The 20,050-nt window shown below is 48.0% G+C and overlaps 7 protein-coding genes across 7 annotated transcripts; 5 read left to right on the forward strand and 2 right to left on the reverse strand.

The window, feature by feature from the left end:
- Positions 1 to 1,235: 1,235 nt before the first annotated feature.
- F5891DRAFT_1124344 (S-adenosyl-L-methionine-dependent methyltransferase) lies at positions 1,236 to 2,644 on the reverse strand (the record flags this gene model as incomplete). Its single annotated transcript, XM_041363880.1, has 7 exons — positions 1,236 to 1,289; positions 1,340 to 1,558; positions 1,612 to 1,670; positions 1,719 to 2,082; positions 2,140 to 2,363; positions 2,431 to 2,556; positions 2,608 to 2,644. The coding sequence occupies 7 exons, from the start codon at positions 2,642 to 2,644 to the stop codon at positions 1,236 to 1,238; spliced, it is 1,083 nt and encodes a 360-aa protein (XP_041234204.1).
- A 150-nt stretch (positions 2,645 to 2,794) lies between these two features.
- Positions 2,795 to 6,246, forward strand: F5891DRAFT_994276 (uncharacterized protein). Its single transcript, XM_041378287.1, has 9 exons — positions 2,795 to 3,167; positions 3,219 to 3,290; positions 3,434 to 3,487; positions 3,546 to 3,587; positions 3,639 to 3,698; positions 3,748 to 3,804; positions 3,856 to 3,897; positions 3,949 to 4,450; positions 4,514 to 6,246. Exons 1-9 carry the CDS (start codon positions 2,968 to 2,970, stop codon positions 6,053 to 6,055), a joined length of 2,571 nt encoding a protein of 856 aa, XP_041234205.1. The 5' UTR covers positions 2,795 to 2,967; the 3' UTR covers positions 6,056 to 6,246.
- A 256-nt stretch (positions 6,247 to 6,502) lies between these two features.
- F5891DRAFT_994282 (FYVE zinc finger-domain-containing protein) lies at positions 6,503 to 8,272 on the forward strand. The gene is made up of 5 exons (XM_041378288.1): positions 6,503 to 6,883; positions 6,936 to 7,030; positions 7,088 to 7,159; positions 7,217 to 7,841; positions 7,892 to 8,272. The coding sequence occupies exons 1-5, from the start codon at positions 6,754 to 6,756 to the stop codon at positions 7,966 to 7,968; spliced, it is 999 nt and encodes a 332-aa protein (XP_041234206.1). The 5' UTR covers positions 6,503 to 6,753; the 3' UTR covers positions 7,969 to 8,272.
- F5891DRAFT_994285 (phosphatidylethanolamine-binding protein) lies at positions 8,272 to 10,256 on the forward strand. The gene is given in 8 exon segments (XM_041378289.1): positions 8,272 to 8,294; positions 8,309 to 8,828; positions 8,876 to 8,949; positions 9,002 to 9,175; positions 9,226 to 9,304; positions 9,352 to 9,403; positions 9,451 to 9,746; positions 9,796 to 10,256. 7 exon segments carry the CDS (start codon positions 8,381 to 8,383, stop codon positions 9,873 to 9,875), a joined length of 1,203 nt encoding a protein of 400 aa, XP_041234207.1. The 5' UTR covers positions 8,272 to 8,294; positions 8,309 to 8,380; the 3' UTR covers positions 9,876 to 10,256.
- On the reverse strand, positions 10,257 to 12,244 carry F5891DRAFT_994289 (glycoside hydrolase family 16 protein). The gene is made up of 14 exons (XM_041378290.1): positions 12,061 to 12,244; positions 11,702 to 11,953; positions 11,489 to 11,653; positions 11,406 to 11,438; positions 11,342 to 11,351; positions 11,256 to 11,294; positions 11,128 to 11,197; positions 11,039 to 11,072; positions 10,951 to 10,982; positions 10,820 to 10,904; positions 10,650 to 10,764; positions 10,508 to 10,595; positions 10,383 to 10,457; positions 10,257 to 10,327 (listed from the first exon to the last, which is right to left on the reverse strand). Exons 1-14 carry the CDS (start codon positions 12,147 to 12,149, stop codon positions 10,266 to 10,268), a joined length of 1,149 nt encoding a protein of 382 aa, XP_041234208.1. The 5' UTR covers positions 12,150 to 12,244; the 3' UTR covers positions 10,257 to 10,265.
- Positions 12,245 to 12,949: 705 nt separating this feature from the next.
- F5891DRAFT_994331 (pre-mRNA splicing factor) lies at positions 12,950 to 17,984 on the forward strand. Its single transcript, XM_041378291.1, has 20 exons — positions 12,950 to 13,215; positions 13,268 to 13,452; positions 13,502 to 13,661; positions 13,709 to 13,843; positions 13,901 to 14,403; positions 14,455 to 14,484; positions 14,538 to 14,895; positions 14,973 to 15,164; positions 15,218 to 15,375; positions 15,425 to 15,497; positions 15,547 to 15,678; positions 15,732 to 15,793; positions 15,845 to 16,055; positions 16,107 to 16,410; positions 16,461 to 16,937; positions 16,989 to 17,132; positions 17,181 to 17,305; positions 17,354 to 17,443; positions 17,496 to 17,625; positions 17,680 to 17,984. The coding sequence occupies exons 1-20, from the start codon at positions 13,071 to 13,073 to the stop codon at positions 17,825 to 17,827; spliced, it is 3,762 nt and encodes a 1,253-aa protein (XP_041234209.1). The 5' UTR covers positions 12,950 to 13,070; the 3' UTR covers positions 17,828 to 17,984.
- Positions 17,982 to 19,584, forward strand: F5891DRAFT_1160622 (uncharacterized protein). Its single transcript, XM_041365233.1, has 5 exons — positions 17,982 to 18,183; positions 18,238 to 18,477; positions 18,535 to 18,970; positions 19,024 to 19,144; positions 19,191 to 19,584. The coding sequence occupies exons 1-5, from the start codon at positions 18,022 to 18,024 to the stop codon at positions 19,459 to 19,461; spliced, it is 1,230 nt and encodes a 409-aa protein (XP_041234210.1). The 5' UTR covers positions 17,982 to 18,021; the 3' UTR covers positions 19,462 to 19,584.
- The last annotated feature ends 466 nt before the right edge of the window (positions 19,585 to 20,050 follow it).

A 20,050-nucleotide genomic window follows, 5' to 3' on the forward strand; every position in this document is an offset into this window, starting at 1 on the left:
CGTGACACACGGTCTAAGTTATTACTTTGTTATTCAGAAAACGACAAGTATTGGAAGGGAAATCGGAGGTAGGTGATAAGTTCGCATCATCGTATCACGTTGTATGGCGTCACTGTATTTACTATTATTTGGAAATCACATAAAATGATCCATGTGAACCTGACCTTGCTTCGCAAGGTAATAGTCCCACGAGTTCGCGCGTCCCTAGAGTTCGCGCATTGGCTCTAGCACACGCAATTCTGCACGGAATCCTTATGTATGTTGTATATAGGTTCCTCCCAACATAGTACACATGACCATGTAATTTTTTTGGCAAGAAATGAAGTGGATCTCGTGCCATGGTCGAGTTATAGGTGTTCGAGGCTCATTTTGTACATAGATGACTCCCTCTGAAGGTCAGATCACCACGGAAAAATCTGGGATGCAATATGATGATTATACATGATTATAGAATGCTAAAATAAATTTCTCCGGGGCTACATGCTTGTCAGAATCATCTGCTGTGAATGAAATACAGCCCAGACGTGACAATCTATCCAAAGCGTTACAATGAGACTACACACATCTAAACTCCGCTGTGCCGAAATACGCTGCAGTCGACTTTCGAACGGTGCGGAATGTGAAACGGCACCGCGGCAGACGTGTGACATGGTGTGACGAAATGCGCGAACTCTAGGGAAACCTGCACTTTTTTGCGCGGTAAGTCTCCGCTGGACTCAACACGTCGATTTTAAAAGAAAAAACTAGCAGGCCTTGTACTTTCAATGTCAGGCTATCCATCCGTCAAAAATTTATATTTTTATGTGGATGTGTTGTAGAGTTATAGATGTTTTCCCAAAAATGCGCGAACTCTAGTGGACATCTAGTATGACCTTGCAAGCAAGGTGACTGGTGATTGAGATAAGGGTTACGTTAAAATTACAATAATTTCTTAGATCTGACACACTTCCAAAATAGTTTCTTGAATACGATTATTATTTAAATAATTAAATAATTAAATGTGGGCACGTATCTGAGACAGTCTAAGTAAAACGAGACACCTCGATATAGTGCACTAGGCCGGTGAACTAGATTTTAAAGCTGAACCATAGACCAGCCTGATTGTAGGTGCAGAACCTGAACGCATTGTTGCGGCTCTGGGATCTGGCCGATAGAGGTAAAGGGTAGGGCTAACATAGCTTCATGAAACCAATGCTGCTATCAAGGAAGTGAAACAAAAGAGGAAGGAATAAGAATCACGTTGTAAATTCATCACCATCAAGAAGATAATCGATCAGGCGCCGCACGACCTGTATAGGGAATCGCCAAAATTTTCTGGTATCAAAGAAAATTCACTCACTTCCACATTGACGCTATTGCCAATGAGCCGGTACTGTGATTTTAGAGATATGGTGGGCGGCCACAAAAATTCTTGGTTGGACTCTGGCTCCTCGAATCGAAAGATCTTCAAGAGTTCGCTGGGAGTAAAATAGCGAAGGTGTAGCTGATCTAGGATACGGACGGCGTCTTCAGCTCCCCGCGATTGAGCTTCAAGAAACCTGTCAAAGACCTCGGTGGTCTGCCTTACTTCAGTTCAAAATTCAAGTTTCAACATTACGGCTGTAAACTTACATCAAGATCCTCATTCACCTGAAGTATGGAACCTGCACGCTCAACAAGTTGTGTATAACCTAGGGTAAAATTGGTAAATGAAATAGTCAGCGTTAGAGTAAACAAACCCCTCGTGAAACAACAGGTCCGCCGATCGGATGGCAGTACGATGTCGAACAAACGACCCCACTTTGAAAGTACTCGATCGTGGATGCTGTGACGTAGAGGAATTCCATCTTCGTTGGTAGGGTCCAGATATTCCTTTAGCGAGTGTATAGGAACGTCTAATGCAGCTCCTGGTATCGTCTCGCGAACTCCGTCGAATTGAGATTCATGAAGGCCAGAGAACCGGAGGGGGGATAATTTCGCAAGAAGGTAGTATCTTAGTCGCGAATTTGGTATACCAAACTGTACAGGAGTGAGAAGAAATTCAGCGACAACGTAGCCGAACCGTTGAAGGGCATCGACTAAATGTCTCCTTGTTATCGAGTCCTTGTCGATGTTACATCAAGATTGGACAATGTACGCCGTGGGATGACGTAGACTGACCTTGAAGCTTGCTACATTCTCGATGAGTATGTAGCGAGGTTGGGAGTCCTGGGCAGTGAGGTCCGGCAAAACATGATCGATCAAATGAAGAAACGACTTTGCTCTAGGGTCGGCCTCTCCTCTAGCATCAGGGTTCAAAATGGTATAAGGTTGGCATGGTGGGGATAGGAGCCAAACGTCGGCATCCAAGTGTAAAAGATCTGCCGCCGAAAGGGTTGATATGTCTATCTACGAAAAGGACACACGACCTCGCACAGGTCAGTGCCAGAGAATCATGTATCAAAGGTCGACCTACCCTGGTAATTATTTTGACGCCATAGTTAGCTGCATATACCTGACATGCAGTTTGATCCCAGTCGAACGCTTTCACAGGGGAACATGCCACACAACTTTGGCGAAGTGCGAGATGCAGGCCACCTAAGAAGTGATTTTAAGAAAAGCTCGGTCACATCGATATCTATGAAGCACCTATGCCACTATAGAATTCAATGGCGCGCACAGGCATGACGAAGTTTAGAGCTAATTACAGTAAAATTGAGGGTTCAGAACGTTCGGCAGTGATTCGGTGCTAAGTTCAGTAGGATTTGCAACTACATCATTTTCGGATCAAACTGTGGTTGGTTATGTAATCTTCGAGGTTGTAAACTAATTAGAAGATAGACTCATTTGTCTGCAAGTTCACCTTTAATCCCTCTTCAATCCAGCTGTGAAGGGCTGGTCAAGACAAAAGGAACAGCCTATCGAATCTTCATAGTCTGGTCGATCTTTCGTAGCTCTTGGTCCTGTTTCCGATCCTTGGCGTATCCCTGAGGCGGCAGCCAGAGTCCCATGGCCGTGTCTGACAAATCCGCAAAAACGAGCAACGAGGTCGCACCTACTGTGACAGGAAACAGTATGCCGCAGCTTAGCGTGCTGAGGACACCAGATATGTCAGAGACAATGCGGCTCTCGCACCTCACATACCACCAAACCCCTGGTTCAACGAATGAGTACACCGAGAGGGGGCGTGCATCATCAGATGGTGCTAGGTGAGTAAATGGTACATACAGTACGGATACGTAATCTGACACACCTGATAGTCCAACAAGGCCCGTAAATGGCTTGCTACCTCCCTTTTCCACTCAACATGTACATCTTCCTACGCCGCTGAGGTGAGCATGTCCGCTTTGATATTTACCCTATCTGTTCACTGTTGCAAGTGGCATTTGCGAATCTGCAAATCTTTAACTTTCACTCACTCAAGGAAATTCAATACGTGTGTCCACGCAAGACGCTAATTGTACTTTTCTTACAGCCCTAGTAATCTTGGTGCATATGGACAATCGAACATTACTCCCAGAGGTCAAATGTGAGTATGTCATTTAGCTTTCTAAAGGAAACAAAGCAGGAGTAATTATGTCGTACAGCTTGCTGGAGGACGTCGTGCCAACAGACTTTAGATCCATCTCGTGAGTGTGACTGACTGGTTTGAATCGATGTGAACTAGATGTCCGATGTAGATATCCTGCTGCTTTATCTCCAACATTTAGGCCCCATAAAATGATCACACCAGATTCCAGGTATGGCTTGATTTGGTCTTACGTGTAGAGTCATCAAGTTTAGTTTCAGCCCACTCGTGGTTCGTTCTCGTGCAAACGGACCTCACGGAAAGAACGACGAGAGAAGGTATATATGCCTTATAGGTCCATTTCCATGAATGTTGCTGAATCCCATTAGTCATTCGCCCCCTCGGATTATCAGAAGAACGCCGCCCACAAAGTTGGTTCATTCACAAATGCTGACTATGTTGTATACTCAACACTTTCACAGTTCACCAAACGGACCTGTCGGGGGCACAGCAGAACATTCTCCCCGTCCTCACATCTATGTCGCGCAAGATAATACATACAGTGTGACCACGCAACAATCAATGGAGGTCAAGAATGCCACTTCGAATAGAAAGCGTCCGGCATCTCAGGCTTCATCTACCGACTTCCTGCCTCCGTCTAACAGCACTTCTTTACCACCTTCCGCATCACAGGAACTTAGCGAAGAGGTCGGAGGGGAGATGGCTCGGATCCGTGCACAGCTGTTAGAGAATCAGATTAGCCTCACACGAGAAGCGGAGGCACGGAGGCCTGATTACCTCAAGCGTGCAAAGCGTATAGAGTCACCACCCCCTCTTGATGTAGACGGTATAGAAGGACAGCGTGCAGCCGCAACGATCGGAGTAACGGAGAGTCCTATCAAAGGCCGGCGGTTGATGTTATTCCAGCAAACTTCTGACGAAAGCTTTGAAGAAAGTTTGATGGCAGGAGGGTATGATCGCTATGTATGTACCGATTCCATTTGACCTCGGCGGGCATGCTAACCCTCTCACTACTTCACTGTTCAGCGCACGGACCTACAGCGACCTGCGGATCCTGGGGCTCTGGATCCTTCTGGAGAACCTGAAGCATTTCCTTTGGTCAGCGAGCAGGAGCTCCGCCAACAGAACAGATTGTCCGCATTCCGGAGTTCTTCCCATGTTTCCTCCTCACGGTCAAAACTAGCTCCAGTTGAGGTAGAAGGATATGGCAGAGTATTGATGGATATTGGACCCTCTGATCCACCCAGTCCAAATAAACTTAGTCCATCGAAGAAGAAGCGTTACCGGAAAAAGAAGAAGACGCCTTCCATGGATGAATCGAGAGACCAAAGGACCTTCCATTTGCAATTGGAAGCAAATGCTGATGTTCCAAACTGGCCGGACGCCCAATTTCCGTGGCGCTTGCGTTCGGAGCAGTGCGACGATTTTTCCAAAATGGAGGAGGAACAACGCTTGCGGTACATTGAAAATTTTCTTAGCCGGGATTCGGATGATGAAGACGATGAAGAGAGTTTGTTTCAGAATCAAACAGTGCGTTCCGGGTTCGGTAGCGGTAGAGGCAAAACGTACCCTCTTCTCGCTCGTTCGCAGAATCGAGATCGTGGTCCAACAACGGTATCCGTTGTTCCGAGCGATCCAGCTGATGCCAGAACTGCATTGCTATCGAAGCGATCAATTAGACAGTTCTCGTTCCGACGAGCGCAGCGTAAACCCACCGACGATGACATTGATGATGAAATTGTTTGTATTTGTCGAGGCAGCGATGATGGCCGAGAGTTGGTTCAATGTGACGAATGTCATACTTGGTACCATCTACAATGCATTGGCATTCGAAGTGTCGCAGACTTGGGTAGGGAGGAAGATCCCTGGTTTTGTGGTAGTTGTGCCAAAACACCTCCTCCAGATATCTTGCCGACATTCGAGCCAACGTTCGTGCCAACTGAAGAGAAGCTAAGGCATGACAAAAGCTACGACCCACCCTTCTTTCACGCGGGCCTTAACCCCTCGCCAGCAGTCCCATGGAACAGCTCTCCACGCCCACCCATGACCCCACCTGGCCGAAGGGCGGGCCCTTATTTTTCCTCTGGTTCTTCCTGGGATGAAGCATCTTCCCAGCCTGGTCCACAGACACCACAACTCTCCTCTCAAAGTGTTCGTGTGTACACAACGACACCTGGTTGTGCTGAGCCATTTATGGCTGACGAATCTCCATTTGATCCAACATCGACACCTTCACGCGGCATCAGGTTTGGCGCTCCCTTTGCAACACCAAAAAATAATTTTTGGCAGGGACGCGGTCCTGAGTTGTTCCACACGCCCACTAGGCCTAGCGAGGGCATGTCAAACCGTCGGTTTGGACACCATTTGTTGGGAGGTGCAGATGATTCGCAACTTCCAATTACCCATCTCTCCTCTGGCCCTGACATCACACCAATTGGTCGTAATTTCGCCCCTGTCGGGCGTCTCGCAGAATCTCCACTGGCTGCGAAGAATTCGCGACGCGGGCCAGGCGGCGGACGGTTTCTGGACGAGCATTTTGACAGCGCGAGAGGAGGACGCCATGGTTAATCATTCGCTTGTGCTTTCGTGAGATTGTATGTACTGCTTTTAACTCTAGTTGCTTTTGAGTTTTATCCTACTTGCCACACCCACTGTGATTATTGGAAACATACATTCCTTTATGTTACTGTATGAACGATTGTCGTTGCTTATATGAGGCTTTTGCGCATCTCCCAAGGTGCAGTGATTAAGACAATAAATCGCATATAAACAACGTTGAAATTTGACAATGCAATCTTCGGCCCTTGGAGTAGCCAAGCTTTGGTGGCATGTGTATTGACCTTGTCACACATGACTGTGCTGGGAAGAGCGGCCGGAAGATGTCGAAACAAAACTTAACCGACCGCACAATCCGGCAAGGTTTGTTCCCAGGGATTTTCCCGACACTCCGTGAAACTCCGCGGCATTGATATACGTTATAAAATCGATTTGGCTTTTGTTCGTTTCCACTGAATCCTCCAATGGCAAGAAGCCCGTTGAGCGGCCTCGGGCGGCTCCAGCCAAGGTTGTTGCAAGGGTCGGCCTGGCTCGGCTAATTACAATATACTAGAAAGTCCAATTTTTCAAGGTTCGAAATAGCGCCGATGTAGTGACGGTCTCCCAGAGATTCCCACGACAATGATGGAATTCGATATAACTTGTAGCAACGGAAGAGATCAACTCAGTGTTGCGGCCTGCACATTTAATTCTTCACACTTTCTTCCGCCATGTCTGTTCTTCAAGTTGCTACTGTACTGGCCAACCTTGCTGCCAAGGCACATTCTACGATGGCCCACGCTAGCTCATTAACTTCTAATGACTCAGAATGCTCCTCTGACGCGTCCTCTCTGGCAGAAGGTATGATTGTTGAGAGACATGCTGGATCTTTTTTCTGACGAATTTTGTAAAGGCTCTTCCCCAACATCTGACTCTCGCCTCTATCTTGCCTTACCCCCACGTACCAACGAACATCTGGCAGTTCTATTGCCAAGGAGCCTCTGGAAGGTGCAGTCCAATGCTGACACACTTCGTTGTTCACTATACTGACCTCACCGCACTTAGCCCGATTCTCTCGCTGCTACATGTGATAATTTTTATTGCCACATCAAGTTCTCGGTCCTTGAACGGCGTCATGTGAGCTCGAATTTTACATCTTATGAGTTAGTCTAGAACGTTAATTGTACATAACAGCATTGCAGAAAGTGCGGTGGCGTTTTTTGCCACCAGTGCACTACCCGTTCAACCCATTTACTTGACGTTTCTAATCTCGATTTCCTTCATCCTCCGCGGAATGTGCCTATCTCAAATTACGATAGTCCAACGTCACCAGTTCTCGTGAAGAAGGTCTGCGATGACTGTTGGGACCAGATCTACGGTTGTAATTCGCCTCGCACTCCAGATGGCAGACCATCCACTCCTATGCTTGTCAAATCTCCGGTAGATTCTAGAGCTCCTTCTCCCAATTCGTCCGTTTGTGCATCTCCTGTGGACAGCCCAGTACCCCCCTCTCGACCCGTTCGCGTTGCCCGGAGCTCATCTCATTTCAGCACCGGACATATTCCATTACCCACTTCTGTCTTATCTCCTACTGAATTCGAGGTCCCTCAACCATCGTACGGCGAACTGGACGCATATCCACTACGGAGGTCCAGTATCATTTGTAAAGCAACAGGTGGTGGTCGCTGGGAACCCAAACATTCACCTCCCAAGATCGGGATCCGGATACCTGGTTACAAAGCGCCATACGAAATCGAAATGGAACGAGAAGAACAAGAAGAACGCCGTCGCTGTCAAAATCCTGTTGTGCGAGATGGAGGTATGTGTCAGTCTGTTATCTGTGCCACTCCATCCTGAGTCAAATTGCAGAGTTTCAATATCGATTCCGGCAGGACCGGGTCGTGGCTAGTCTTCCCCGCACTGCTCTGTGTTTCTCCACTTTCTAGGTTGTCTGTTTTGGTGTTATCGGTGTATATATTGTGCGAGCTGTTGTATTCCTTCGTCGTGCATAATTTGCTCTTGACTTCTGTTTATACGTAATTTTATGTTCCATTTTTCCTTACTAATCTACTTGTTGTCCTTACAATTATTTATCATATCGCGCTTCTATATCTGACTGCATCTACGATACCATTGCTTGATTGATACACTATAGATATATACAATTTGTATACGCTCTTGCTATTCATCACACCATGTATGTCCCTAGGTCTGATTATCGAGTCCGTGCAGACCAGTGCTTCCCAGAAATTTCCTTTTCCGGAGTCAAGAGAAATTTCACTCACTAGTTTTAAATTAAAATTGAGCCTTTATTACCTTCTCTTCGAAGGAGCAGGCCGGCTGACTCTTCCCGTCGTAATGCTTGCCCTACGCCGCGTCCAACCCTGGGCTGTTGGTTTTGCGCAGCGAAGTGCAACAAAACAAGTAGCCCTCGCATCGACAGCTGTAGACACTGACGGCTCGCATTCTCAGTCATCCGGCGAACCCGTGGCACCACAAAAGCATCAGTCTCGGGCAATTAGAACACGTCGGCCTAGAATTTCGCTGCAACATCCGCGTGAATGGAATAGGCCTCTCGCATTTGGTGTTCTTCCTGCGTTCGATGAAGCACTGAAGGTCATCAAAGAAGATTCAATGGCGCTCAAGGACGAAGTAACGGCTTTGGAGGGAGCCATTGCGCGTGAAAAGGAGACACCTCAGCCTGACCAGCACGCACTGCGGGTGATGGAGGACAGGCTCAGAATTCTAGAAGTGCAGAGCGAGATCAATTTTCCTCAAGTGAGGTGGAAATGTGCTAATGGAATGGGTAAGCAAGTCCCTGACTGGACGTTGCGTATGTTCACAGTCCTTCAGCGGACATGTCCAAAGCCGTAGACAGGCACCTTTTGGAGCAGCGGTGGAGGAAAGAAGGTGCATTAGATTTGTTGGTAAGTGTGCATCAAGCAGTTCGGCAATGTTTCTCAATATCATATCTTGTAGATGGAACGTATCCACCAGATGAAGGTCGTGCCGGACGTTCTGCCTGATATCCATCCCTCGCTGGACCTCCGGGTCAACTTCCCAAAAGTCAAGTCGGATGCAGGGCTTCAGGCTACGGTTTCAAAGACCGTGTACGAGCGCGTTGAACCAGGAGTATTTCTTCTTCCAGAGCAGGTATGTAGAGCAGGTCATTTACGCATCCATTCCGCTGACAGTGCCTCAAGACCGTGGAGCCTCCTAAGATATATACAACTGTTTTTCATCCAGAGGAGCGACTATATACTCTTTTAATGATCGATCCGGGTTAGTCGGTGTTGAACTACAAGTGACCGGCACTGAACCAGCAACAGATTTTCCTGATGAGACCAATAAAACATTCCAGACGTATCTACATTGGCTTCAGTGAGCAATAGGCTTTTCCTTCAATTTGTCTACTGACCTCTATTCAGACCGAATATTCCTCTTTCGAGCGTTTCTCCCTCCTCAGTGCCAAACCTGAACACCCACACTGCCTATATACCTCCTCACCCGCAACGTGGAACTAACTACCACCGTTATACCATTCTACTCCTCCCCCAACACTCCCGTCTATCTATTCATATGGTTGCGAAGGACAAGCGTACAGGTTTTGACGTAAGAACATTTATGGAGAAACATGGTCTAGATAAGAATGTAGGAGGAGGTGTCCATATGTGGCGAGAGGTTTGGAGTGAAGGAGTTCCCGCGGTTTACAAGGAGATACTCAGTAAGTTTCGCAAAGTCTCCTTCACGAATTGAGCTCACTCTTGTTCCAGAAACTGCGGAGCCGAAGTTCGGGAGGATGCCCAAAGCAGACCGATATGGGGATTTTAGAGGGAAGAAGCGGTATGTGTAACCACTCGACAGCGTGTCCTCCGGTGATTGCCAGGGAAGCAGTACCTCATAACTCTGAAACTCATTGATCCAAGTGATCCCCGTTGATTCCTCCTCCCACGCGATAAATTCATATCTGTTTTATACAAAGACCGATACTTCAGCATCATGTGTTCAGGCATTACTTACACACGACAAACATGTTGACAATTACATAAGATGGGCGCTGGTTCAGCTAACGACATGCCTTGTATCTGGGTGACAGCGCTATGATCACTTGCCTAATAAGACGTGATTACTTACACGAGGTACATCGAGTTCGATGGCATCTGGTTTATGTACCACATTTCGTTACACATGTACAACAAGATGGATTCTTGAAAAAACTATTTTACAGCATTCCTGCGATAATCTACGTGTAGACGTTAATGGACGAGAATTGGAAATAGGCGTTTGTGAACGCGGTAGGGTTATCTGCGAATTATACTGAGGGGTTTGCAATCGCACTAGACGTTGGGTGAGCACTTACTGTCGACGTAGGTCACGCAGTCTGACGGGCATCCAGAAGCAGCATAGACGGCTGAGTTGCCTGCCCAGTCGCCACCTGTACGTTGCATTAGCCTGGCATAACACGACAAGCAAGGCAAGACTCGCAGAACGTCAAGTTAATGATAATGTTATTGGCATCAAAGTGAGACGCAAGGTCACAGTCGGTGTTTGGGAAGTAAGCGGCAGGAGTTCCCTAACAGTCGGATCGTACGTGAACAGTTAATCCAACAGATGTAAGGACTATTACCCAGAGGTTGGTGTCGATGCTCGATGCACCGGTGGTAGCATCAAAGGGAGCAGAGACATCGTCCCTCTCCCAGAACCAAACCTGGATATAACTATTTGTGCGCTCCATAGCATACCTGCCGAAGAGCCTGTAAGGTGCAAGAGTATTAATCATAATTTGCAGTAACGCACCATCCTCCATTGATACTGTTGAATCCTGGACCAAAACTATTGTAGTCTTCTGTTAACTGCACACCACAACCCGAATTTCCATCGACTATTGCATTTTAGTTAGAGACTGAAGTGAGCAATGGTGGCCTCACCCGCAGTGTCACAGTTGGTTGAAACTGTGGTGCTAAACGATCAGAACCTTAGTCGGACGGTTATGTGCGATGCCAATTTGGAACATACCCTAACTGGGTAGTGGAATCTGGCATGGTGCAGTCTGCGCAATGATAAGAGTTGAAAATAGTACATCCATAAAATTATACTGAACCAACTAGGGCTAGTGTGGAGTGTTGACTGGTTGGGCTCCACATTGTTCACGCCTTCGACGATATCGACTTCACCCTAGTGAAAGAAAACTATGTCAGGATTAGAGCCATCACACGCAAGGAGAAAAACAAACACCAGCAGGCCAATTGGATTCGTTGGTTTCCCAGACAGCCTATGATCCGTTACTATAAGCCTATTCCGTCGGTGTCAACTACTTACAGGCCATGTTCTGTGTTAAGAGAAATGCGCAACAAAACTCCTCAGATGAACAAAAGAGGCTCACCCGCATCCTTCAGGCATATGTTGCATATCAAAGCTGCCATCGAAATTCATCAGTCGGTGAGATATTCGTGAGGGATCACCTACACAACAACGTGCTGCGTGTACTGGCTGTTGGACCGGATCCTGACGGAATTCCGGCCCGGCCCGCTGGGGGTCAACACTGTAGTGTCATCGGCGCGCATGATGAAGGTGTTGCTCGTGGAATAAGTCAAGTTAAGCATCTGCGCCGTTGACTGGTTCACATATGTCCTATCATCAACTAAGAAACGGAACAAATTGCGTGCGGGGTAGACATACACACGCCCATCAGTTGGGTCGGGGATAGCCTCGAAATTGAAAGAGCTGTAGAAGCCTTCGCCAACGATGTTGTCGCTGAGAGTATAGACTGCACCTGCCAAGGCCGATCCGGCAAGCGAAGCAAGAGCGACACTGACATTAACAATGTTGAGCTTCATGGTGAACGATAGCCTGTAGGACGAGAGTATGATCTCCTGCCCGGTCTCTGTATTTAAGCCTATCCGTGACTCCTGACGGGTGGGGAAGGGAGCTCTGAGATCGTGATAAGTTCATGTGAAGCATACCATGCGGCAGAGCGGGAGTTATGGCAGCCCCAGGTTAGGAGACAACCCTTTGGAAAGAACGAAAATTATTCCAACCTATTGGATTTGGCACAAGTGCCAGCATGATAGCGAAGGAGCCCCCTTGACCCATGAGAAGGAAGCATGTGGTAGAGGCGGAGAAACATCCAGACACAGAGTTGCGCAAAAGAGACCGTCGGTCACGAGAAAGCTTTGAATAAAAAAGTGCAGCGTCCGATTGCCGACCAGTTACTAGTGTCTTGAAAGACAGTACCTATTGTGGGCACCATATCGATCACCTGCATGGCTTGTCATATGGACCCGCTTTTTGTGAAATAGGAAATTTGACTGCTTGAGTCGCGAGAACTAGGTTAAAATTGTACAATTAACTCGTGACACCATTTACATCCTAGAGTAGCAGAGGACTCAAAATAAAACGCACCACAGAGACCATCTATTGGCGGGGCCCTCACTGAGAACTCTTGACGGTGTGTGTACTATTCCGACAACATTCCGATGCCTGTGCACCTCTCATCTTGGCCCAACTGGAAGAATTGTTGAATCGTGACTCGATCTATCACAAGCTTCATTAATGGTGTGGAGGTTGCATGAGTATAGAGACGTATAGATAGCATGGAAGGTTCATTACTGTAATAAGCCGGGGCAATTGCTGAGTGCCATGATGCATTCAGACCGAAGTCTCCTTGGAAGAGTCATAATCAGAGACATCAAGAGAGCATACCCTTTCATACTTAATTATGCCCGAACGATCGTAGAAAGAAGGCGGTCTGTCGTTCGCTAAAATCACGAGTAGTTGTCTTGATTGGAAGGAATAACTGTCCTTCCCTAGCTAGGACTTAGGTATCCAGTAGCCTCTACCTAGTAGTAGTAGTCTGTCACGATGACCTGTGGTCCAGCAGCATGTGACTAGCTGTGTCGAATTATGCAAGAGTCGCTGACGTAAGACTATATCTCCTCCAACACCAGTGCGCAAGGCCTTGAGTGTTTCATGTGCTAAAGCCTACGTGCATCGGCAACCTCTTTAAACAATTCAACGACTAGGCAACTTGGACTGAATTAGGCGGTTTATGTCTTCGAATACAGACGATGGGTTCAAGCACCAGGTTGCCATTCAACTTTCACGAGCATTGAACCTCGTAAACCCAAACGACTTGCTCGCAGAGCGTGTTATTGACATAGCTAAAAGCAATTCCGCTGAAGGCTTTGCCAAAGGTGAGTTTCTCTGCACTGGAGTCCAGGCACGCTCACTAACGCTTTGTTGCAGCGGCTCGGGCGTTTGGCAAGTTTCAAGATTCCTTTTTGACCGAGCTGCATGACGAAATCTTGTCACATGTCAAGCAGGAGGCTTCTGGGCTTGCTCCTCGTCCTGTCGAAGGTATAACTGTCCATGACAGCGAGGTGCTCGAGCCTGATCCAATACGGCAAGGCGGCCTCGTGAGGGACGATACCGTACGTTTATCACCGCTCATTGTTCTATACAATTGCTCATAATCTACAGAGACACACTTTCCGTCAGCCTGCAAAACCAATTGAACCACCAACTCCTCGCGGCTCTCTGCTCGGCCTTGATCGACTAGCGAAAGAAAAGAGAGAACAGGCCCTATCCGAGAATGGCCCTCGAAAAAAGCCGAGGCTGAATGATGACACTTTTTTCAAAGGTGCGACAAGGTTGCAGTTCCGTAATATTATCTTACCTTGCATCTAGTCCCCAGTTTGCCAACCGGACGAGGAAATAGTCTAAGGCAGCGAGGAGAAGAGACACCATCTCATCCAGGCGGTCTGTCGGATCCCGCAAGGGCCCGCTTGGAGGAGTACCGACGAAACCGCGAAAAGCAGAAAGGTACGACTAATATATCCCGCTGTGGCGTGTCGTTTCTGACTACAAAGTGACCTTTAGAAGGAATCACTGCCGTGCAGGAGCAACGGTCTCACACTTCTCAAGGACTCGGAGATTTCCAACGACGATCAAATCGGGATAATGATAGGGGATGGGTTCGACGAGGCCACGATAGGGATCGGCAAAATGGACGCGGCTGGGATTCTACACCCCAGTCAGAGCGTGGTAGTAGCAACCGCGATGCGCCTAGTGTCCGTGTGCCCAATGTTGGGTGGGATTCAACGCCCAGACGACAAGAGGGCGAAGGATCGGGCTGGGGAGGGGCAAGGAATCGTGCTTGGGATGCGCCAACACCGCGCATTCCGAGAGGCGGAAGCCCGGAAGATGATGGACTCCTTGGTGTCGATGTAAGGGAATGGGAGGAGGAGCAGCTGCGGCTGGACCGTGACTGGTATACTGGAGCAGAAGAAGGTGGTGTTGCTGGAGACGAAGAGCACAACCCTTTGGCACAATACGAGGATCTCGCCGCATTGAAGGACGCAGAGATTTCGAAAAAACAAGTGGTATTTGGTTCGCATCTGCAAGTTGCTCAATGTTGCTGAAGTTTTTTGTAGAGGAGAATATCGACCAGGCAAGCGCAATATGTGGGACTTGATATACATTCTATCTTTTCTTTTCGTTTTGACTTTCTCTGTAGAATGCAGACAATGACCTCTGGGAAGCTAATCGGATGCTGACTTCCGGTGTTGCGACCCGTAAGGAAGTTGATCTTGACTTCGAAGACGAGTCTGAGTCGACGGTGCATGTCATGGTGCATGATATCAAGCCACCTTTCTTGGATGGCAAGACGATCTTCACGAAGCAGCTCGAGCCCATCAATCCAATCCGCGACCCTACGAGTGACATGGCGATCTTTTCAAAGAAGGGGAGCGCTTTGGTGAAAGAGAAGCGAGAACAGGCGGAGAGGGCAAAGGCAGCCGCCAAACTTGCATCTCTTGGTGGCACACAACTCGGTAACATCATGGGCGTGAAGGATGAGGAAGCCGAAGCTGAAGGTGCGTGGTTATTCTCTGCCCTTGTGGCGCAGCTCGAGTTGGACATTCACGTAGTCCATTTGGAATGTTTCGTACAGCTCTGGCAGAAGCAAAGGCGAAATCTGGTGAGAAAGAGGATTATAAGGGGGATTCTAAGTTCGCTAGCCACTTGAAGGCTTCCACTGGGGTCAGTTCCTTTGCAAAGAACAGGACACTGAAGGAGCAGAGAGAGTATTTACCTGCATTTGCATGTCGAGATGAGCTTCTCAAGGTGATCCGAGAAAACCAGGGTTAGATTTATGCTATGCAGCTGTGTTACACTTCTAACATTCATGTTCTACAGTTGTCATCGTCGTGGGAGAGACTGGTTCTGGGAAAACTACTCAGCTAGCGCAGTTCCTTTATGAGGATGGGTACTGCGCATACGGTCTCATTGGTTGTACTCAGCCGCGTCGTGTGGCCGCTATGTCTGTAGCAAAGCGTGTTGCTGAGGAGATGGAGGCAAGTATCAATTGAATCTTCTTGATTCTTGTGCTAACCCTTTATTCAGTGCAAGCTTGGTTCTACCGTTGGTTATGCGATTCGTTTCGAGGATTGTACATCAGCAGAAACCAAGATCAAATGTACAGTGTCATTCCCTTCATCTTTAGCTTGACTTATCTTGTTTTCTAGACATGACAGACGGTGTTCTCCAGCGAGAATCTTTGAATGAAGGTGATTTGGACCGTTACAGTGTGATCATCCTGGATGAGGCACATGAACGTTCACTAAGCACTGATGTTCTCATGGGTTTGCTTCGTAAGAGTACGCCTTATCATTACCCGGCTAAACAACCTTGGGCTCATCATTTGTTCCAGTTCTGTCTCGGAGAAGAGATCTAAGACTCATCGTCACATCGGCAACCATGAATGCTGACAAGGCAAAGATTCTCTATAACTGTTCTGGCAATGAGAGACTGACGTGATTCCAGTTTTCTGCGTTCTATGGAAATGCCCCTTGTTATACCATTCCTGGGCGTACATTTCCGGTGGAGATGTTTCATTCAAAATCACCTTGCGAGGACTACGTAGACAGTGCTGTGAAACAGGTTCTCCAAATCCATCTTTCGCTTCCCCCTGGCGATATCCTCGTATTTATGACTGGACAAGAAGACATCGAAATCACATGTCAGGTCATTAACGGTATGCAAGTCTTAAATGTTAACGACGCCATGCTCTAAATCTTTTGTTTAGAGCGACTGGCACAGCTTGATCAGCCAGCCCCTCTGGCAGTGCTCCCAATCTATTCACAGATGCCTGCCGACCTGCAGGCTAAGATTTTCGAAGCCACTCCTGATGGACGAAGGAAGGTCATCGTAGCTACCAACATTGCCGAGACTTCCTTGACGGTCGATGGAATTATATATGTGGTCGACGCGGGCTACTCCAAGCTTAAGGTGTATAATCCAAAGGTCGGAATGGATGCTCTGCAAATCACACCGGTCAGCCAAGCCAACGCCAACCAGCGGACTGGGCGTGCCGGCCGTACAGGCAGCGGGTGTGTATTCATTTTAGTTGTATCGCATTAATTCCCTCAATTTTCTGCAGGTTCTGTTACCGCCTGTATACAGAAATGGCGTTTCGCAACGAGATGTTCCCGAATACCATCCCAGAAATTCAGCGCACTAATCTCGCCAATACTGTTCTGCTCCTCAAGTCTCTTGGCGTCAAGAACCTGCTTGAATTCGACTTTATGGACCCTCCTCCCCAAGCCAACATCATAAATTCAATGTACCAACTTTGGGTTTTGGGTGCGCTGGATAATCTTGGGGATTTGACGCCTGTGGGTAGGAAAATGTCCGAGTTTCCCATGGAGCCCTCCATGGCCAAGATGCTTATTGCGTCCGTGGATATGAGATGTTCAGCAGAGATGTTGACTATAGTGTCCATGCTTTCAGTACCAAGCATCTTCTACAGACCAAAAGAGAGGATGGAAGAGGCCGATGCCGCACGTGAAAAGTTCAACGTACCAGAGAGTGACCACCTGACTCTGTTGAATGTTTTCAACCAGTGGAAGAGTCATGGGTCAGTTCGTTCATCTTATTAATGCTGCAGGGTGCTCATTCTAACTCGCAGATTCCGTGATGAATGGGCTACGCGTCATTTTCTGCATCCGAAACTGCTTCGCAAAGCTCGTGAGGTTAGGGCTCAGTTAGAGGATATAATGAAGTTCCAGAAGATGGAGATTATTTCTGCTGGCACAGACTTTGATATCGTCAGGTACTGTACAACAACTGCATCAATTATGTCTCATTGACCTTTTCGTAGGAAAGCTATCACTGCTGGCTATTTCCACCAATGTGCACGTGTGAAGGGTATCGGCGAGTATGTAAATATTCGCACTGGTCTCCCGACGCATCTGCATCCTACAAGTGCGCTTTATGGCCTTGGATGTATGTGATTGATTATTCTGTTTCTGGGTCTCGCTGACGACGATGAAGATACCCCCACATACGTTGTTTACCACGAGTTGATCTTGACTTCGAAGGAGTACATGACCCAGGTCACTGCGATTGATGCCATGTGGCTAGGTATGGCACTGTCTTACACGTTCATCTCGAGAAACATTAATGATGATCGTAGCTGAATTTGGTGCGGTGTTCTACTCGGTCAAATTCAAGGACTTCGACGATCGTGGAATGCGGCGACAAGCCGATCGAGAATTCTCCAGAAAAGCTGAATTGGAATCGCAAATTGCGAAGCAAAGGGAAGAGTACGTGACCGATGATCTGACGAAATGGGTTTTTTTAATTCACGATTGTTGCAGTCACGCACGGCAAGAGGCAGAGAAAGCTCTCGCAGTCAAGGTTTCGAGTGGAAGCAGCTCAAAGATCATTGTGCCTGGAACGCCGAGACATTCTGGCCTTGCAGGCAATCGGGTTGGTCAGACACCTAGAAGACGAGTCGGGATATGATGGATGTATTCATTCATGGGTTGCTTGCATGTTTCATTTTATCAATAGTGTCACTTCTTCCTATGCACCATATAGTTTCGCACACGTGACCCTCGCTGGCATATCGGACAAGGCCGGCCGAGTGACTCGGTATTAAGCAATAAAATTTATGCAGTGCTTCTTAAGCTCCCCTTCCGACTTTTTTTCCACTCAACATGGCATCCTTCGCGTCTCGTTCAGCTTCAGCCCTACGTGCTGCTTCTCGCCGTGCACCTCGTGCCGGTGCAAAAATTGCAGCCAAGCCTGCGCAGAGCGCGTCCTACTCTTTGCTTGCTCGTCAGGCTTTGGCAGGCACCTCGTGCAAAGTTGCCCTCCAGGTGAAAAAAAAGTATTGGCGTGACTGATAAGCGCTGACGATTACATGCATGTAGTCCGCTACTCGGGGCGTAAAGACACTTAACTTTGCTGGCACCGAGGAGGTTGTTTACGAGCGAAGTGACTGGCCGCTCGCGAAGCTCCAGGATTACTTCAAGAACGATACCCTTGCTCTCATTGGTTATGGTTCTCAGGGCCACGGTCAAGGTTTGAATGCTCGCGACAATGGTCTCAATGTCATCGTTGGTGTCCGTAAAGACGGCGAGAGCTGGCGGCAGGCCATGGAGGACGGTTGGGTATGTCCACCTCTGCTTTGGCTTTTAGGCATCTAATGTAAACTGGTATGTGATTAGGTTCCTGGAGAGACTCTCTTCCCCATCGAAGAAGCCATCAACCAGGGCACGATTATCATGAACCTTCTCTCTGATGCAGCACAATCACAAACGTGGTCCACCATTGCACCTCTAATCACCAAGGGCAAGACCCTCTACTTTTCGCACGGCTTCTCTGTTGTATACAAGGAAGACACTAAGGTTATACCTCCCAAGGACGTCGATGTCATCTTGGTTGCGCCCAAAGGTTCTGGTCGTACTGTCCGTACTCTATTCAAAGAGGGTCGTGGCATCAACTCTAGTGTAGCCGTCTTCCAGGACGTCACTGGCAAGGCCATGGAAAAGGCTGTTGCTCTCGGTGTCGCCGTCGGCTCAGGGTACATGTACGAGACGACCTTTGAGAAGGAGGTTTACTCCGATCTCTATGGTGAACGTGGTGTGCTCATGGGTGCCATCCGTAAGTCCATTCTCAACGCAAGATGCATACGTTCTCAACTGATGGTGTATCAGAGGGTCTGTTCTGCGCACAATACAAGGTGCTCCGTGCCAACGGCCACTCTCCTTCGGAAGCCTTCAATGAAACCGTGGAGGAGGCCACTCAATCTCTATACCCCTTGATTGGACAAAAAGGGTATGTGTATATATTCTTTTGCGCACCTTTCTCTCATCGTTCGTAGGATGGACTACATGTACAACGCCTGCTCCACGACCGCTCGCCGCGGCGCGCTTGACTGGGCACCCATCTTCGAGAAGACCAACACGCCTATCTTTGAGCAGTTGTACGAAAGCGTGCGCAACGGGACGGAGACTCGCAAGTCTCTTGAGTTCAACGGCCGCTCGACTTACCGCCAAGATCTGGCAAAAGAGCTGAAGGAGATCGATGACCAGGAGATCTGGCGTGCAGGCAGAACTGTGCGATCGCTGCGCCCCGACTACAAGGCTGAGTAGATGGGGTCACGGTTGGATCAGAGCAGCTCTTACTTACATTTACTTCTGTTACGAAAAGCGCCAAGGTGGTGCACACTATGTCGGGGAGCATACTGTATAAAATCGATTTTTGATTACACGTTATGACTGATTGATGATCCTCCAGCCTGCGGCCCCGTATACAGGTTGTTCATACCTCCACTCTGCCCAAGTTTTGAAAGAACAATATCTGTACTCAGGTGAAGCTCGGAGCTTAAGTGTGGATGCAGATTGCTAGCAGTGGCTAGCGGGCTTTGATGGTAACGTGTGTTTACTCCACGTCATGTCGTCTGTTGGCAGCTTGATGCTTGGCATGGCGGCGGTTGCTTCAAGTCGCGAATCGGAAATGTGTCACAGTAGGTCCAAGGGCAAAGGATATGAATTCACATCTGCGAATCTCTCGAACCTGCCCTCACTTTTCGCTGACAATATCCTTCTGCACTTCTTTCAAAGCTTTCGAAACTAAGTAAGTATATGTAGGCACGCCCTTCGTTACCGTTCTTTCAACCGAGCTCACAAGTAAAACGAATGACCAACATTGCCTTGATACCGAGGGTCGGTGTACAGTGCT

The sequence above is a fragment of the Suillus fuscotomentosus genome, assembly GCF_016647785.1.
Source record: "Suillus fuscotomentosus strain FC203 chromosome Unknown F5891scaffold_1, whole genome shotgun sequence".
Lineage (NCBI taxonomy): Eukaryota > Fungi > Basidiomycota > Agaricomycetes > Boletales > Suillaceae > Suillus > Suillus fuscotomentosus.

What these genes read in the sequence shown, in the direction of transcription:
- F5891DRAFT_994289 (XM_041378290.1), bottom strand. Translation starts at nt 12,149, where the DNA reads ATGTTTCTCCGCCTCTACCACATGCTTCCTTCTCATGGGTCAAGGGGG. An exon ending in GATTCCACTACCCAGTTAGG is followed by an intron (nt 10,983 to 11,038) that starts GTATGTTCCAAA and finishes CTGATCGTTTAG; the next exon opens with CACCACAGTTTCAACCAACT. An exon ending in TATCATTAACTTGACGTTCT is followed by an intron (nt 10,458 to 10,507) that starts GCGAGTCTTGCC and finishes TGCAACGTACAG; the next exon opens with GTGGCGACTGGGCAGGCAAC.
- F5891DRAFT_994331 (XM_041378291.1), top strand. Translation starts at nt 13,071, where the DNA reads ATGTCTTCGAATACAGACGATGGGTTCAAGCACCAGGTTGCCATTCAA. An exon ending in GCCTCGTGAGGGACGATACC is followed by an intron (nt 13,453 to 13,501) that starts GTACGTTTATCA and finishes CATAATCTACAG; the next exon opens with AGACACACTTTCCGTCAGCC. An exon ending in ATTGCGAAGCAAAGGGAAGA is followed by an intron (nt 17,626 to 17,679) that starts GTACGTGACCGA and finishes CGATTGTTGCAG; the next exon opens with TCACGCACGGCAAGAGGCAG.
- F5891DRAFT_994276 (XM_041378287.1), top strand. Translation starts at nt 2,968, where the DNA reads ATGGCCGTGTCTGACAAATCCGCAAAAACGAGCAACGAGGTCGCACCT. An exon ending in CATCTTCCTACGCCGCTGAG is followed by an intron (nt 3,291 to 3,433) that starts GTGAGCATGTCC and finishes CTTTTCTTACAG; the next exon opens with CCCTAGTAATCTTGGTGCAT. An exon ending in ATTACTCCCAGAGGTCAAAT is followed by an intron (nt 3,488 to 3,545) that starts GTGAGTATGTCA and finishes TATGTCGTACAG; the next exon opens with CTTGCTGGAGGACGTCGTGC.
- F5891DRAFT_994285 (XM_041378289.1), top strand. Translation starts at nt 8,381, where the DNA reads ATGCTTGCCCTACGCCGCGTCCAACCCTGGGCTGTTGGTTTTGCGCAG. An exon ending in TATTTCTTCTTCCAGAGCAG is followed by an intron (nt 9,176 to 9,225) that starts GTATGTAGAGCA and finishes CAGTGCCTCAAG; the next exon opens with ACCGTGGAGCCTCCTAAGAT. An exon ending in TCTTTTAATGATCGATCCGG is followed by an intron (nt 9,305 to 9,351) that starts GTTAGTCGGTGT and finishes AACCAGCAACAG; the next exon opens with ATTTTCCTGATGAGACCAAT.
- F5891DRAFT_994282 (XM_041378288.1), top strand. Translation starts at nt 6,754, where the DNA reads ATGTCTGTTCTTCAAGTTGCTACTGTACTGGCCAACCTTGCTGCCAAG. An exon ending in TGCCAAGGAGCCTCTGGAAG is followed by an intron (nt 7,031 to 7,087) that starts GTGCAGTCCAAT and finishes CACCGCACTTAG; the next exon opens with CCCGATTCTCTCGCTGCTAC. An exon ending in TCCTGTTGTGCGAGATGGAG is followed by an intron (nt 7,842 to 7,891) that starts GTATGTGTCAGT and finishes GTCAAATTGCAG; the next exon opens with AGTTTCAATATCGATTCCGG.
- F5891DRAFT_1160622 (XM_041365233.1), top strand. Translation starts at nt 18,022, where the DNA reads ATGGCATCCTTCGCGTCTCGTTCAGCTTCAGCCCTACGTGCTGCTTCT. An exon ending in AGGCCATGGAGGACGGTTGG is followed by an intron (nt 18,478 to 18,534) that starts GTATGTCCACCT and finishes GTATGTGATTAG; the next exon opens with GTTCCTGGAGAGACTCTCTT. An exon ending in TGTGCTCATGGGTGCCATCC is followed by an intron (nt 18,971 to 19,023) that starts GTAAGTCCATTC and finishes ATGGTGTATCAG; the next exon opens with AGGGTCTGTTCTGCGCACAA.